The sequence below is a fragment of the Drosophila arizonae genome, chromosome 3, assembly GCF_054131065.1.
Source record: "Drosophila arizonae isolate 15081-1271.41 chromosome 3, UAZ_ARI_1.0, whole genome shotgun sequence".
NCBI lineage: Eukaryota > Metazoa > Arthropoda > Insecta > Diptera > Drosophilidae > Drosophila > Drosophila arizonae.
In genome coordinates this window covers 11,996,190-12,012,209 of record NC_142923.1, presented here as the reverse complement: position 1 = coordinate 12,012,209, position 16,020 = coordinate 11,996,190, and the positions used below count along the sequence as shown (strand labels likewise).

The 16,020-nt window shown below is 42.2% G+C and overlaps 5 protein-coding genes across 8 annotated transcripts; 2 read left to right on the top strand and 3 right to left on the bottom strand.

Moving 5' to 3' along the window:
- Positions 1-10: 10 nt before the first annotated feature.
- Rsph1 (Radial spoke head protein 1) lies at positions 11-1,575 on the bottom strand. Its single transcript, XM_018002225.2, has 2 exons — positions 1,435-1,575; positions 11-1,370 (listed from the first exon to the last, which is right to left on the bottom strand). Exons 1-2 carry the CDS (start codon positions 1,507-1,509, stop codon positions 399-401), a joined length of 1,047 nt encoding a protein of 348 aa, XP_017857714.1. The 5' UTR covers positions 1,510-1,575; the 3' UTR covers positions 11-398.
- Alg7 (Alg7 dolichyl-phosphate N-acetylglucosaminephosphotransferase) lies at positions 1,566-5,950 on the bottom strand. Its single transcript, XM_018002224.2, has 5 exons — positions 5,553-5,950; positions 5,351-5,492; positions 5,072-5,285; positions 4,766-5,000; positions 1,566-2,151 (listed from the first exon to the last, which is right to left on the bottom strand). Exons 1-5 carry the CDS (start codon positions 5,696-5,698, stop codon positions 1,656-1,658), a joined length of 1,233 nt encoding a protein of 410 aa, XP_017857713.1. The 5' UTR covers positions 5,699-5,950; the 3' UTR covers positions 1,566-1,655.
- On the top strand, positions 2,452-4,726 carry Mgat3 (beta-1,4-mannosyl-glycoprotein 4-beta-N-acetylglucosaminyltransferase). The gene has a single exon (XM_018002220.2). The coding sequence runs from the start codon at positions 2,821-2,823 to the stop codon at positions 4,291-4,293; it is 1,473 nt and encodes a 490-aa protein (XP_017857709.1). The 5' UTR covers positions 2,452-2,820; the 3' UTR covers positions 4,294-4,726.
- Positions 5,951-6,147: 197 nt separating the features above from the next.
- LOC108610235 (uncharacterized) lies at positions 6,148-8,235 on the bottom strand. Its single transcript, XM_018002219.2, has 2 exons — positions 8,093-8,235; positions 6,148-8,029 (listed from the first exon to the last, which is right to left on the bottom strand). The coding sequence occupies exon 2, from the start codon at positions 7,927-7,929 to the stop codon at positions 6,352-6,354; it is 1,578 nt and encodes a 525-aa protein (XP_017857708.1). The 5' UTR covers positions 7,930-8,029; positions 8,093-8,235; the 3' UTR covers positions 6,148-6,351.
- An 89-nt stretch (positions 8,236-8,324) lies between these two features.
- Positions 8,325-15,675, top strand: Sfmbt (Scm-related gene containing four mbt domains). Of its 4 annotated transcripts, XM_018002204.2 has the most exons (9): positions 8,515-8,679; positions 8,735-8,855; positions 8,927-9,194; positions 9,787-10,663; positions 11,337-12,680; positions 12,736-12,985; positions 13,052-13,584; positions 13,652-14,022; positions 14,341-15,675. In XM_018002204.2, exons 3-9 carry the CDS (start codon positions 9,051-9,053, stop codon positions 14,671-14,673), a joined length of 3,852 nt encoding a protein of 1,283 aa, XP_017857693.1. In that variant the 5' UTR covers positions 8,515-8,679; positions 8,735-8,855; positions 8,927-9,050; the 3' UTR covers positions 14,674-15,675. The 4 variants fall into 4 exon arrangements, with proteins under 4 accessions (XP_017857696.1, XP_017857698.1, XP_017857695.1 ...); XM_018002207.2 differs by lacking the exons at positions 8,515-8,679; positions 8,735-8,855 and adding an exon at positions 8,325-8,501 and having other exon boundaries at positions 13,655-14,022; XM_018002209.2 differs by lacking the exons at positions 8,515-8,679; positions 8,735-8,855 and adding an exon at positions 8,326-8,501 and having other exon boundaries at positions 13,652-13,950.
- Positions 15,676-16,020: the final 345 nt, after the last annotated feature.

The following is a 16,020-nucleotide window of genomic DNA, read 5'->3' as shown; positions in this document are numbered from 1 at the left end:
AGCCCCCATTTGTGATTTCATCAATAACATATGAAGCGATTTATTTATAGAGAGCACATTAAATCTACTTAAATATATGCAGACGTATTTTTAAACAAAATATAAAACAAATTTTATTGAATTCCTGAAATGGTAAATAAAGCAACCATACAAAATTACACACAAATATATTTCTATTATAATAAAAATATTAGCTGTTAACTTGATGTGCACAACTCAGACATGCTATATATATATATTACCAATATTTACCCCCACATACATCTATTTCTATGGGATGCATAATGCCAAACGATCGTATATATTTGATGATGGAGTTTATATCCATTCAAATACTTTACACGGATACTCAGTATATTTGAAAGCTGAACAAACAATAATATGGGAATAGTTTCAATCTAGGGTTCGGGACATTCGGGCTGTTTGAGCACTTCGATGGCACAGGGATTGGCGTCGATCTTGCATGGCTCGGACTCAGTTTCCACTTCACTGAGATCATAATCACACTCGCATGGGAAGCACTCCATTTCGAACTCCTCGCCTTCGTCTTCGGCTTCTTCGCCCTCGCCATAAAAGCTAAACTTCTCCTGGCTGAGTGTGCTCACCTCTGAGGTGATCGAGCATACCGAAAGCTCAGAGTCAGAGATAGGCAATGGCACCGGCTCTTGCGGCAGTAGAGAATAGTCGTAGACAGCGATCTCTTGGGCGAACCACAATGTAGGCTTTATTTCCTCGGGCTGGTCCTCTTCATTTGCAATTTCGTCCTCCTGGTTGTATTCGTCCTCCTCTACATCCGCGGATGAGCGAATAACTTTGAATTTATAGTCGCCCGGCAAGAAATAGCCAAGCAGCATGTAACGATTATCAAAGCTGAACACAGCCGGTCCATTGGGATAGAGATTGTCCCAGAGACCGTGTAGAATGGTGCACTTATCATCGTTGCCAATATACAGCTCAAAGGGTCCCATGCGGACATTGCTGTTCCAAGTGGACTTAAGACGTACCGTCATACAGCAGTTGTCCTTCTCGGTCTTAAAGCTGTAGATGCCAACACCATGGCGATAGCCCTTATACCAATCGCCCGAGTAAGTGTCCCCAATAGCATAATTATAACGACCCTTGCCGTGCTTCAGATTCCTGCGCCAGTTGCCCTCGTAGACGGAGCCATCTGGATAAATGAATATGCCGCGGCCGCAGCGAACGCCACAGCGGTACTGGCCATAGTAGCGAGCGCCATTCTTAAAGACATATAGACCGATGCCATGACGTCGTCCCTTGCGATAATTGCCATCGTACTGATCACCATTGGGTAGAATAGCCCAGCCACGTCCATGACGCTGCCCAGCCGCATTGCGTCCGCCTATGTATTTCTGAAAACGAATGGTGATAGAAAAGAGTGTGAGCCGGAGAGACGAAAGAACCCATTTGACCTACTCCGATATTTGGTCCCTCATCTTCTTCATCGGGAAAGGAAAGTTCGGTTTCGTCAGACCCCTCTGAAACGCTCATAATATAATTTTAATTTATTACTTCGCTTTGTATGTAATAAATATATCGTACTTAAATTAGTTTTGGGAACTGTGTTCTATATTTACATAAACTATGTTAAATATATATATATATATATCGACATATGTATGCTAGGCGAACGCTTGCTATGTTTCCAGGGTGTAGAAATAGTTGGCCAGTGGATAGCGTATGAAGAGGGCCAACAAGGTGCACAACAGCTGGAAGGACATCAACATTTGAGTGGCAATCCGTTCATGCACCGGTCCAAAGATGAACAACACAAAGTTGATGAGCGTGAAATTGTTGGTGATGATACGTCCATCCGGCTGCTCCTGCCAGCTGATCAGACGGAAGGTGCGCAGTACTTTAACCATCAATCGACCCAGGCTACCCAGTTCATTCAATCGAAATTCCGTTGTGCTGATGTGCAACAAATCCGTTTTGGCATCATATTTGGGCAGTCGATGCCGCGGGCAGGGTACAAAGTGAAACAACTGCGGGGTTGAGTACAGGAAATTTAGTATCTGAGGCAGAAAAAAGAGTAAGAGCGTTTTGCTAAAATGACCCAAAATGCCAACCACAGCGAAGGACATTCCGGCAAAGTAACAATAAGTATCGCCCACAAAAACCTGTGATGGATATCTGCAAGTAAATAAAAGGAAAACATTTCAAATATAACGATCAGTTATAAAGTAAGGTCACACTGGCCACATAGAATATATAAAAATATAAAAATAACATATAAACCAATTGATATGTTAAACAAACAACAAACTAGACCTTAATTCGATTTATTCTAAAAATTTGTACCATTATGAAAAAGTACAATTTTACTAAAACAATCTTCTTTTAAGTACAATTATGTATTTTTATGTATGAGGAAGAGTGTATATAGTAAACGAAGGTTGTACGTATCGTTAGGGCGAGCATGTATATAACGAGTAAATGAGTGACGTCACAATAGTACAAACTATAATTGTGAGAAATTACCAATTGCTCATGAACTGAAATGCCAAAAGTGTTTAAAATTAAAGTATGATTAAATTTTGTTGATTGTCGCTTACAAAGAAAATCCGAAATAAATTTCCATTCTATTCGTGCTCAATATTGAACAGCTGAGAAACGCAGACATTGCTAAAAAAAAAAAAAAAAAAAAAAAAGGCCAGCGACAGCTGTGCGGGTGGGCAGCAATGTGTGAAAAGTGGGTGTGTTAGCCAAGAAAAAAGCAAGAAAAAATTCATAAAGGCAAAAATCGCAAGCAGAAATACAAATCGAATAAGCATGTACAGTGTGTAGTATCAATCATACACCATGACCAGGAGCACGGCTCAAAATCTAACAGCCGGCGGCCGTCTGGCGAATAGCAAAAGGCTTGTCCTGTGGTCTGTGGTGCTGGTGCAGGTGTGTTTCATTGCCTGCATTTGGCTGCTGCAGAGCAATCACAATGAGCTCCAACTGCAATCCACTAGTAACAACAACAAATTGGAGCTAGAGATGGGGCGTGTGCATTTCGTGCACCAGGCCAGACATGCCAAGAAGTCTCTAGCCTCATCCCATTGTCCGCGGAGCGAGAACATTAATCGATATCAACAGGATTTTTTTCAAATGAAAATCGATCGGATGAATCGCTCTGCAGATTATGCTATGCCGGCTTACATGGACATGGACTTAACTCCAACTCTATGGTGCTACAGTGAGGGCACGCTAAACGAAACCCGTCAGGGACGCAACAGCGTAGACTATTTGCTGGCACAGCCACAGTGCCTGTGTGCCAGCGGCTGGCATGGACGGGACTGCGGACAGCCGGAGATTATATGGCGAGCACTGATGACGCACAGTCGGGCCAGCAAGCGAGGCGGCAACGAGGCGCCATTGAAGCTGCATGAGGCGAGCAGTACGTCATTGAAACGCCTTTACTATATACTTAACTTAGGTGCCTGGGAGCATATAAATATGGAACTGCTGGAACTGCAGCTGCGCACACTTATCAAGGTTGTGGATACATTTCTTATCTATTATTATGTCAGGGACAGCAAGGATAGACTGAAACAGCGCACGCTCGAGCGCCAATTGGACGCGATACCCATTCCCAGTTACCTGGTTTATCAGTGTGAAGAGGGACAGAACCCTGGAAACTGCAGTGGTGCAGCGGCCTACAGCTACTTTCGTCACCAGCTATGGGCGCGTTGCGGGGTGCAAATGCAGCCCACGGATTTGCTTTTGTATGGCAATGGGGAAACTGTTTATGCGCCAGCGGCCTTGAAATATCTTAAATACTTTGCAACTGATGTGCTGCCGTTGCGCTTTAGGCTGAAGCACAACGTCTACGGGTTCTACTGGCAGCATCCGCAGCTGGCACGCTTAGACGGTATCATTAGTTCCCTCGTGCATCTGCACAACGCCCAAATGGATCCGCAAAGGCTGGAGCGACAGGCGGCCTATACGCTGGGCGACCTCAATCATTTTGGCGGCTGGAGCTGTGAGCTATGCATGCCGCCTGAACAGATTGCTCAGATGCTGACAGCCAAAGAAACTGGGAATAGCCCAAATATACGAATGCCCAACGAAACGAGGAGTTCACGCATCGATGCTGACTATATACAGAAGCTGATTGGAGCTGGCATCCTGCTGGATGGCCACACCACGTTGCTGCGTTTGCGGCAACAGAGTGAGAAATATTATGCGCCACCGACGGCGCTGCTTTATAGCAGTCAATTTGGACAATTGCTGGTCAATTTGTATGATGCGAATGCACTGGACGATGTGCAGGAGGACGAAGACTAAGAAACATACATTATCCTATTCGGCTATATATATATACATATATAGGTATATGTGCCTGCTTTCCCAATCATCAACCGAACTTACATGATTTTGTTTCTTCATATCGAACATATCGCCATCATTATATAAATATATACAATATTTATATCGTCTGATTTTTCATAAAAATTATTCAAAATTTAGTATCTCAGCAGGCAGACAGTGCCGACAGACAGACAGATCTGTGATAAGAAACTAAACTAGAAAAGAATTTAAAAACGATTCTCAAATTTCATGGAATTAGCTGTTGTGAATTAAGTTAAAAATATGTAATTTAGGTATGCGGATTCATAATATGAATAAATGTTATAAGCAAATTTAATTTCAGTTAATTTATGAAATAAATCAAATTTGATTGAATAAATATTTTAAATGTTTGCTAATGTATACTAAATTGATTAGAATAATCTTTTTCATTCAATTGTCCACTTACCTATTGAATTTCCATAGAGCCAAAGATGTAGCAAAAAAAGGTATCATAAAGTATAGAGAAAATTGATGTGATTCCACCTGATGGCCCAGACTGAGTTCCATTAGATTGAATACCAATACTGAACCGGCAATGATAATGGATTGACCCACCTCCAGGCCATTGATGCCAGCGAGTATATTAATGGCATTCGTACAGAATACAGCCAGACTGCCCATGAATATGTAATAAAAAATGCCTGTAATATAAAAAGAAAATGTTATTAAATCACGCATATACATATACATATGTAGGTAACCAAATCCTTACCAATATTAACTGATGTACCAAAGAGTCCACGTGCAAAGTTGGGCATCATGACCGTCGTAGAATTATAGTTGACATAGTAGACCATCAACAAAGGCAATGTTGCTATGGTAGGCAGCAGAAGCTTATGCCGCCAGCGTAAGTCGAGCACATCGTCGGCAAAGCCAAGAAATATCATACAGCATATTGATAACAAAGCGGCAATTAGTTCCACAAACTGTTCCGAAAGATAATAATAAAGTAATTTGTTTTTCTTCGTTGAATTGACTCATCGTAAATCACCTTATCGTGGGGAAACGTGACCGGCTTACCGCCAGTAACTGCATCCGTGGCGGCATCTTTGTCAAATGCAAATGGTATGGGTATAAAGAGAAACATTGAGATCAAGAACACGCAGCCAATAATTACGCCATAGGACTCGGGACTGAAAAAAATCAAATAGTACTATTAAGAGTATATGAACAGATGTAACAGCATTACTTACACCTGTGGCTTGTCCTTTTTGCACAGATCTCGGCCGCACAAATTCGCCTTGATGAACATTTCACGGAGACGGGGTATCATGCGTACCGTCATGAGGTACGCACCCACAGATATTGAGCCGATGATCGCTATTGCGGTCGTGGACATGTTGAATGCTGCACTTGCACTAATTAGATTAAAATTACAGGCAAATCAATTGCACAGACTTGTATGGCAACAGCTTAATGTATGGTTTTGATTGCACAGACTTAAATTATGGGTTTGACCGCACAACAGGCGAAAGATCATCACTCAGAAAATCATTTTCTCCTAAAGTGATGCAAACGGTGGGCACAAATGTACACGCAATATTATGACAACAGATAATAACAAATACAGCTGTTCCTTTTGGTATCAAGCGGGCCTGCGATTGGTAATCGCCCAAGTTAAACTCTATCGATTGAAATTCTAAAAAATTAAACATATATCGATGAGTCATCGGATACACGAGTACTTTACTGTTTTTGAAATTCTTACAATAAAGCGGGGTATCCACAGTCGATGAATAATATATTTTGTTGATAAATCTTTAATTTAAAAAATTTTAGGATTAGCAATTTTATGTTTTTTTAATATAGTTTTTAAAATTTTATTTAATATCATTTTGTTATCGTTCAAAAACTCATCTCCAATTTTATACATGTAAATAAACATTACAATAAATATAACAGAATTAACTTAACAAGAGAAAATACTTTTATATATTTTTAAGTTGTTGTTGGTCCAAAGTTGTTTTTGGGTCTGTTGCCATGATACGGATGCTATCGCTCGCGAAAGAATGGGAACACTTTTTGTAATTCCGCCTTCGACTTGCACGCCTCCACCTGTGGTAGTGCCTCAATAACATTCAACATGTAGATTTGTAACTGTTGTCGACGCTCCTCAACAAAGACAAGATTCATGTTGCCAAAATGTTTTTTGGGCGGAAACTCGATGGAGCTAATTATGTTGGGATGCGTGCGTAACAACGATTTATGTAGCTTGTTGAAATCACTATAACGACGAAACAGTGTCCAATGCTCCAGCCGCTGGCGCATAGTAATGTGCATCTCGTAAACGTAATGCGACCCTGAGCGTGGGGTCTTAACAAGTTTCACATGTGGAATGGTAATCAGAAAGTTGGAGCAGAATGACGATGAAGGATCGATGCCCGTTTCGTTGAACTGTTTGGTGAGACGACGTATCAGTTGTCGATTTTGTAACTTCAGCTCAGCCACCCGTGTTTCCAGCAGTGCACAGCGTTCGGTAAGTTGGGTTACCTGCTCCGCCAGTTGCATAGTCTGCTGACTGTTAGCGCCATTGCCCGAAGACGATGATTTGCTCCACTGCGAGGAAGTATCACTGTGGTCCTCAAACAGTTCCTGAGATTCTTGTACAAGCTCCTCATCTTGGCCAATCGGCTGCACATCGGGCAGAGGAGTTTTCAGAAATTCCAATTCTGGTTCTATTGGATCACATGGCGTAGTACAAATGGGTTCTATTGCCATTGCCTGCTTCAATTCCTGCTCAACTGCATCTCTCGACGTTATTTGCTGAACTTCAAGCATTTCTCGAGGAGTAAGTGCCCCCAGTAGGTCCTCTGTAGAGCTGGCGCACACAATTGGCCGCTTTACAGCATTTGCTAAGCGTCCCTTCCTGCGTGCTGCCACAGGCACGGGTTGTGGTGCATAGATGATTGGCTCCTCCTTGACAATGCCAACCGCTTGCACGGAAAAACGTTTTGGTGCATTAAGTTCGGGATTTTCAACGTTCAGAGCAAAGAGCACATCTTTGAGACTGTCTAGAATCTCGGGCAATTTTTTGGCCGCCTCCTCATTAAGTAACAGCGACCAGGGGGTATAGAAACGCTGCAGTTGCGCCTCGTCATTGAGCCAAGTAAGAACATGACTCATCAGACGCTTTTCATTGAGTGTAGCGCGTATAAAAGCGCGGCCACGTCCATATTTCGTCCAGATCTGCTTGAGTCCCTCGTAACGTTGCTTTTCGTGTGGCGTAAGCTGTGTTTCACAGAAGTCCCAGAACGTCGTCTCATTGTTGTTAGTGGTGCTGCTGCCACTGCCACCTGTTACGATCTCATGCATATTTTGAAAGATGCTTGCGGCTGTCAGTGTAACATTTAAGGTCTGTCGTAGGCCATACGAAAGTGTTTCTTCCAATGCCTCACATAATTCCTGCACAACATCATCCTTTTCCGTTGCTAGCTCGCGTTTTCCACTGTAAGTATCACTTGTTTGTTGCGCAGTTTGCTGTAATCGTCGAAAAATATCCTCTCTGCGTTGACCAAAAGTGCACCCACCCAAAGTGGAACGAATCGTTTCTGGCAATGCATTTTCGGGCATTTTCTTATGTTTACATAGATGTTATATATGTGTACCTATATATTACGCTTGTTATTGTTTGGCTATTTATTTATTTGCGTTTTCATTGTTTTTTCTATAACTAGTGTTTGATAATTTCGAATTATATTAGTATATCGATAGATTTATATTTATAAGCACTTACGATAATGTGTGGGTATCCACACTTATTCTATAAATATTACAGCTGCCTGGTTAGTGCTTTTTATTATTAGATTAATAATTTAGTATTTTACACCAACAACATAGTTTTCATATTTTCCTTATTCATTCATTTTATTTATCGACGACTTCAGCTATTAACAAAATGTACCAGTTTTAGAGCACTGCTTGATCCACGCGATTCACAAATTAACAATAACACACCACTAACTATCGGCTAAGTTGCGTTTGCGCATCACCAATCATCGTAAAACTGGCATTAAATTTGCGCGTAAAAGAATGCCAAAAATTGGATTATTGCAACAAAGTTAATATACGCGTTTAAGTAAATAGCAACAAATGTGATCATACGAATTCACATAAATAAACTGCATATTGGGTGTGCTAAAAATGTAAGTTTTCTGATGCGTGAGGACGATTTGTTAGTTTTCTTTTGTGTTCGTTCGTTCGTCGTCTGGTCGCACGGTGCGCTTCATTGACTTTTCGAGCGAGTGTAAAGCATAAAAATGACCAAAGCTGCCTAAAATAATTCGGTTTTTGCAAACCGAACTCATTTGCAATTGTCCACAAGTGATTTGTTTGAATTTTTTATTGCAATTTGAAATCGTCAGAGATTTTGTTGCAGCTCCATTTCAATTACGATTTCGTAGAAAGCGTAAAGAGAGGAAACAAACAGAAGCGGAACTAAAAAAAAAAAACAGAATCAGAAGAAAACGAAAAAACAGGCGCCGATGACGGTCCATATGGTCAGCAAGTGCAGGAGTCTGTTATAAGTGTTTTTGTGTGTATTGTGATCAGTGTGTATTTCCCATTGCAGCCAAAATCGCCTCTTCACAAATGCCACAACAAAAGACGCTACAATTTGTCTGAATAGTAAACAACTAATATACTAAAGTCACAACAACAAAATCAACAACTATCAATAAGCAAAAATATAAACAATGAATCCGGCTGAGCTGCGGATGATGTGGATGAGCAGCCAATACAACTCGGAGCGCATTACATTGGAGGATGCTGCGACTCTGCTAGGTCACTCAACCGTTGGCCTATCCGTTATGGAGGATATGGCACATCAGCCCACTTTGGTAAGTCCTAATGGGACCATTGTTCCCTTATTTTTGAAAATATTTTAACTGAATAAAAATAAAATATTTAGACTTACGATCTATCAACATATTTATTGGTTTTTTATGCTGTGTAATCAAAGTCTTGAAGCCATAGTATTATCGATACGTAATCCTTAGTTGTATCAGACTATGTGAATTTGCAATTTCAAGCTTAGGTTTATATCAACTTTAGGGAAAATCAGCTTAAAGCCTAGTTTTTCCTAACTCGTTAGGGTAAATATTGAATTCTTTTTTAGATTTAATACATCAACAGGTGGAAGGGCATAAAACTTAGCTTAAGTCAGGTATCACAGAAACACCCATCATATATTTATATGCAATATCATATGTTTATGCTTTAGTTAAAAATTGGACTTCGTTTACTTATTTCCTTCTACTTTCTTTTCTATGATTTATGTATTGGTTACGTTGTATCCGTATCCGTATCCATTCAACTGTCAACTGTATGCAACTGTCTATCAAAAATAAAACCAAATCAACACAAACCCAAACACAAACAACAACAACAACATGATAAACACCTCCAACTCTTCACCCATACCACAAAAAGGATATGAGTCCAATGATGAGTATTGTTGGGGGGGACTTTACGGGACAGGCAGCAGCAGCCGCTGCCGCACTGGGCGTTCAGCCAGGAACGCTAATTGCCACAAATACAAATAATCTGTACGGCTTTGCGCATATGGGTGGACTGCAGCAACAGTTGCTGCAGCAATCCGCCGCAGCGACCGTCTTTCAAAACTATGCCGAAGTCATGGATGGCGATGATGGCAACAATGCCGGTGTGGCACTGATGGGCGTCAGCTCGGCGGCCGTTGATGATGATCAGCAGGTCTATGGCCAATTGGAGGATGGCTATGATGATGGCGCTGCCAGTGGCGGCATGTCCGATCTAGAGCCCAAGCAGGAGATCATAAACATTGATGATTTTGTAATGATGAACGAGGATAATAATTCGTATGATGGCACCGATTTTATGACTTCGTCGGATAAGGATATCTCACAGTCATCATCGTCGTGCATGACCAGCATGCCGAATCATGATATGCTTGTGCCGTTAGCCGATGGCCTGCTGCATCACAAGCTGCTGGGCACCACGCATGCGATGATAAATCAAGCCGGCACATCCCTAGCCGGCATGCCAGGAGCATCTGGCAGTGGCAATGGCTTTGCCAACATCTTAATTGCCGGCGAGGAGGCAACAGGCACACCCACGGCAAAAGCAATGCGTCCCTACGGCATTGCGTCCGGCAGCAGTAAGGCTGGCAATAGCGGATCTGGCTCTGGGTCCAGCTCCTCGATGCGTGCCCAGCGCAAGACGCGCAAAATTGAGCCAGTGAACCGGCCTGGACTCGTGCTCAAGACACCGATTGCCTACAAGGGCAACATTGATCCTTCGGTCATACCGATACAGAAAGACGGCATGGGTATGTTCTCACTTACCATCATTTTACATAATTTTTTCTTTTAATTAGATTTTATATATGATTTAGGTTTTTCTTTATAAATGTTTATTTTTTTTTTATTAAAAAATTCAATTTAGATTTTGGTCGTGCTCACAGCAATTATTTTTATTTTTATTTATTATATATTATACAATTAGTTGAAACACAGGAATTTCTGGAACAAAATCATGGCTGAAAGCCAAGTTTCAGCAATTATGTCATATATACCCCTCATATGGGTTCAATTGAATATTTATATTAACTTAAGCATATAGTTATGAATTTCTAACTCAAATATTTCTACATACCAACCCTAAACTAGGTATAAATAGGTAATATCTCGGAGCTTCATTATGTCTGTCTAATGCACAAAGCTACTTGGTCCTATTTGATTTGTATATATTTATTAATGTAGTCAGTGTATTAATTTATATAGATGGCAATTGTTAAAACAATTGTTAAACTAGAAATGTTTCAATTATAGTAATTGTAACGCAGCATAGATATAATTATTGAAATGTTATTGAAAAGCTTCATTAGACCTGTAACTAATTCAGTGCAATTAAGAGCAGCATTGCTTTAATTAGTTAGATATTTGCGAAACTTTATCGACTCTGCAATTAATCCTATCAAATGATAATGCTCTGCTTCGCAGCTGTCTGTGAACGTTGCGGTGCCATTGGTGTGAAGCACACGTTCTACACAAAGTCGCGACGTTTCTGCAGCATGGCCTGTGCTCGCGGAGAGCTCTATTCGCTGGTGCTCAATAGCAAGATGGATGCCAGCAGCTCGCCAGCTCCTGCACTGGAGATGCCCGAGTCAACGGGCGCAGCGGAAACAAATCTGGCATCGCCGTCGGATGCGCAGGATCAACATCATCAGCAACAGCAGCAGCAGTCGGACATTGAGCTAACACTGCAAGCGGCACATATCAAAAATGCCAACTATCGTTTTCGTATAACGGATCAGTCGAAGATAACGCAGCTGAACGGATTCGGAGAGCCCATGTCGCTGGGCGGGGATGCAGCTGCCAATAATGTGCAAATGGCCACGGAGGAGACAATTGCAGCACTGAATGGAGCTGCCGTTGGCGATGCTGCTGCGCCGCCGGCCGAAGCCAGCGGCAGCGAGCTGAACGCCGCCGCCAGCAATTCTTTTGTGAATGCTGCGCCAACGCCCAAAGCACTTCGTCTGTTTCGAGATGCCTTTCCGCAGGAAGATCTGCCTCAAATACCCAAATACGAACGTCTTCCGGCGCCATGCCCACAAATGGAGAAGATCATCAGCATACGACGGCGCATGTACGATCCGATGCACTCGTACGACTGGCTGCCGCGGCTGGGCAAACCGAACTTCTATGCGGCGCCCGTTACCTGCTTTCCACATGCGCCCGGCTACGAGGTGTGGGATAGTCTCGGCGTGGGCATGAAGGTGGAGGTGGAGAACACCGATTGCGATAACATTGAGGTCATTCAGCCGGGACAGACACCCACCTCGTTTTGGGTGGCCACCATACTGGAGATTAAGGGCTACAAAGCGTTGATGAGTTACGAGGGATTCGACGTCAACTCGCACGACTTTTGGGTGAATCTCTGCAATGCCGAAGTCCATTCGGTGGGATGGTGTGCGACGCGTGGCAAGCCCTTAATACCGCCACGCACCATCGAGCACAAGTACAAGGATTGGAAGGACTTTCTCGTGGAGCGTTTGTCCGGCGCACGCACATTGCCCTCCAATTTCTATAACAAGGTCAACGACAGTCTGCAGTCGCGTTTCCGACTCGGCCTGAATCTGGAGTGCGTAGACAAGGATCGCATATCACAGGTGCGCTTGGCCACGGTGACCAAGATTGTGGGTAAACGTCTGTTCTTGCGGTACTTCGATTCGGATGACGGCTTCTGGTGCCACGAAGATTCGCCCATTATCCATCCAGTTGGTTGGGCCACAACAGTTGGCCACAATTTGGCTGCGCCGCAGGACTATTTGGAACGCATGCTGGGTAAACACATTAACAGTTCAATATGGTATCATATATGACATATGAGATTTTTTAGCGGGTCGTGAGGCCATGATTGAAGTGCACGAGGATGATGCAACCATTGAGTTATTCAAAATGAATTTCACATTTGACGAATACTTTCTGGATGGAAAAACCAATGGCTTTATCGAAGGCATGAAGCTGGAGGCTGTCGATCCGCTCAATCTATCCTCGATTTGTCCCGCCACTGTGATGGCTGTACTCAAATTCGGATATATGATGATACGCATCGATTCATATCAACCGGACGCCTCAGGGTCTGATTGGTGAGCCAATTTTCGAGTGGAAACTCAGGAGTTAAATAAAACAAACCATATTATGTGCATTTGCAGGTTTTGCTACCATGAGAAGTCGCCTTGCATTTTCCCGGCTGGCTTTTGTGACTCAAATAACATAGCTGTGACGCCGCCGAATGGTTACGATTCGCGTACCTTCACCTGGGAGGGTTACCTGCGCGACACTGGCGCCGTTGCGGCCGGCCAGCATCTGTTCCATCGCATTGTGCCCGATCATGGCTTTGAAGCGGGCATGAGTCTGGAATGTGCGGATCTGATGGATCCGCGTCTAGTGTGTGTGGCCACAGTGGCGCGTGTTGTGGGTCGGCTACTCAAGGTTCACTTTGATGGCTGGACGGACGAGTATGATCAGTGGTTGGACTGCGAGTCGGCGGATATATATCCTGTAGGCTGGTGTGTGCTCGTTGGCCACAAACTGGAGGGACCACCGCGCGTCTCCCACCAGCAAGTGCCGAAGCCAGCCCCCAAACCCAAAGTGCAAAGAAAGCGCAAGACTAAAAAGGGAGCCAATGGCTCAACTGGCGCTGCTGCCAACAAACAATCGCAACATGACAATAGCACGCAGACAGGTGGGTTCAGGTTTAAGCCAAATGTACGCTTACTTATTACTATTAACTCTAAATACAATCTTTGCAGCAGTCAAGCCCCGCACGATCGCCTTGAAGACTACGCCGCACTTGCCGAAGTTGAGCATTAAGCTGGAACTGAAGCCGGAGCATCACAATGCTGCCTTCTATGAGAATAATCAGGTCGAGGAGGATGAGGATGAGGATGGGGTGGCTGAGGAAGATGCCGATGGCGATTGCAGCACCAGCCACATGTCTGAACAGTCTACCACAACGAGCTCCGATCAGTTTGCTTCACTTGGCGGGGCTCCAGCCAACACGGTAACGCCGACGGCCAGCGGCGGCAATAGCAATGCCAGCAAAACAATGGTAAAGAAATCTTCTACTACTAAATCTCCTGCGCCACCAATTATGGGTCGCAAAGCCACTAGTTACATTGCGGTGAGTACTGTAGGATAATAGTGCGTATAGCTTTTAGAAACAATTAAACAACCAAAGCCCGTCCGCCCGCTAGCTCACCTATGTATACATGTATATATAAGTTGTATATGTATATATATATATATATATTAACAATCATCAAAAATTCAGCAAAACTTGAATGCAATTTGTATATAACTTATGTTACGCACTGTTATTTTGGTACTTACATAGCTTCATCAACAATTCACCCAGCTCGAAGCCCAGCCACGCCTCCAACCTAACTGCCCTCTAAGCAATATGAAATTAATATTCTTGATATCCTTTGTCGTCAAACAGAACTCTGCGGTTACGAACAGCAAGTACATTCCTCGTTTGGCCGATGTCGATTCGAATGAGGCGCATCTGGAGCTGATGCCGGACACCTGGAACGTGTATGATGTGTCACAGTTTCTGCGTGTGAACGACTGCACCGCACACTGCGACACGTTTAGCCGCAACAAGATCGATGGCAAGCGATTGCTGCAGCTGACTAAGGATGATATAATGCCGTTGCTGGGCATGAAAGTGGGACCTGCGCTCAAAATCTCTGACCTCATTGCGCAACTAAAGTGCAAACTCAATCCCAGCAAGTCCAGATCGCACAAGACGAACAAGTCACAGTTCTTATAGTGCGGCATCAGCCAGGACATTATCTTAATGCCGGAAGCGAAACCCAAACAGTGTTTAACAAAGCCAAGCGTAGTTGTTTTTCATTTTTATGAAACGACGAAACGCCCGCATCTACACGTGTATATTATATATAGACATATATAATATTATATTGTATATCCCATATATACATATATATACATACAATTGAAGTATTTTGTTAGAAATCGAAACACATACGTTGCCTATAACGGATTTATATATCCACATACAGTTTATACAACTAACTCAAGTCTCAGAGCGCGGTATTTTATATCTACTCTAGATATAGATATAAACATACATACACATATGTATAAATATAAAGACATACGCATCCCCGTAGTTGTCTCTAATGTACGCTCATGTTATTATCAGTCAGAGTTTCTATATAGCAAAGTGAATTGGGGAAATTCATTTTTATCATAAACGCATATTTTTATAATCGAAAATCGAAAGCTAAGGTACAACACATATAAAAACATATGTACATACACACATACACATACAACATTATATATAAATCTGAATATGGGTATATACTAAATTGTTTACAAATACCGGTTAGGTTTACTAGGATGTAAATAGAACTTGAGTTCCGTTCTAGCCTTGCAGCTCCATAAACCCAACATCACGCAGCTATATACCCAACCCTACACATAGTATCAAAGTAAAGCAAGACATAAATATCAAATATCAGGCAGCATCTCGTGAGCACATGCATCCAGTTAACAGCAGAGCTAATGGCTCCTAGTCCGTAAGCAAAAAGTCCCAAGAAAACAGAAAAAACCAATTAATAATAAATATATATTTTTTTGCGTTGTGGTAGCCAGCATATTGCATGAAATGAATTAATTGAGCACTTCTGCAAAAGGTAACCTTAAATTAGAATACTATGTATCTAGATATGTTTAAGATATCAGCTAATGTCTAAAAAACAAACCGTAATTAATAAAAAACGAATTCAAAATTGCAAAGTGTAAACGATTTGCGAGTTATTGCATTTGGAGCGACTATTTAGTGTATAGATATGGGAAAGCGAACATGTGCGTATTGGATATACGATATACTTATTAGGCACACTTCATATTTTAGGTTAAAGAAATTGGAGAGGTGTATTGAAATGATTAATATCAAAGCCCATTTCTTTGAATTCTGTGTTGAATCAAACTTCTATAATATACTGTTTACATATATTAAATTGTTTTGGGTAATGGAAATATTTAACAATACATAAAATTTCATTGATGTGAGTACCAGGATCCCGATTTTGATTTGAATGTTTAATTGAATCATCTTGAATCTCATCTCAATGGTTGATGATGCAGT

Excerpts from the sequence above, each read along its gene's own strand:
- Alg7 (XM_018002224.2), bottom strand. The coding sequence starts at position 5,698 with ATGTCCACGACCGCAATAGCGATCATCGGCTCAATATCTGTGGGTGCG. Across the intron at positions 5,001-5,071 it reads TGGTACATCAGTTAATATTG|GCATTTTTTATTACATATTC; the intron begins GTAAGGATTTGG and ends TTTATATTACAG. Across the intron at positions 2,152-4,765 it reads GCTCTATGGAAATTCAATAG|ATATCCATCACAGGTTTTTG; the intron begins GTAAGTGGACAA and ends ATTTACTTGCAG.
- Rsph1 (XM_018002225.2), bottom strand. The coding sequence starts at position 1,509 with ATGAGCGTTTCAGAGGGGTCTGACGAAACCGAACTTTCCTTTCCCGAT. Across the intron at positions 1,371-1,434 it reads ATGAGGGACCAAATATCGGA|AAATACATAGGCGGACGCAA; the intron begins GTAGGTCAAATG and ends ATTCGTTTTCAG.
- Sfmbt (XM_018002206.2), top strand. The coding sequence starts at position 9,051 with ATGAATCCGGCTGAGCTGCGGATGATGTGGATGAGCAGCCAATACAAC. Across the intron at positions 10,664-11,336 it reads GATACAGAAAGACGGCATGG|CTGTCTGTGAACGTTGCGGT; the intron begins GTATGTTCTCAC and ends TCTGCTTCGCAG. Across the intron at positions 12,681-12,735 it reads CTATTTGGAACGCATGCTGG|CGGGTCGTGAGGCCATGATT; the intron begins GTAAACACATTA and ends GAGATTTTTTAG.
- LOC108610235 (XM_018002219.2), bottom strand. The coding sequence starts at position 7,929 with ATGCCCGAAAATGCATTGCCAGAAACGATTCGTTCCACTTTGGGTGGG.
- Mgat3 (XM_018002220.2), top strand. The coding sequence starts at position 2,821 with ATGACCAGGAGCACGGCTCAAAATCTAACAGCCGGCGGCCGTCTGGCG.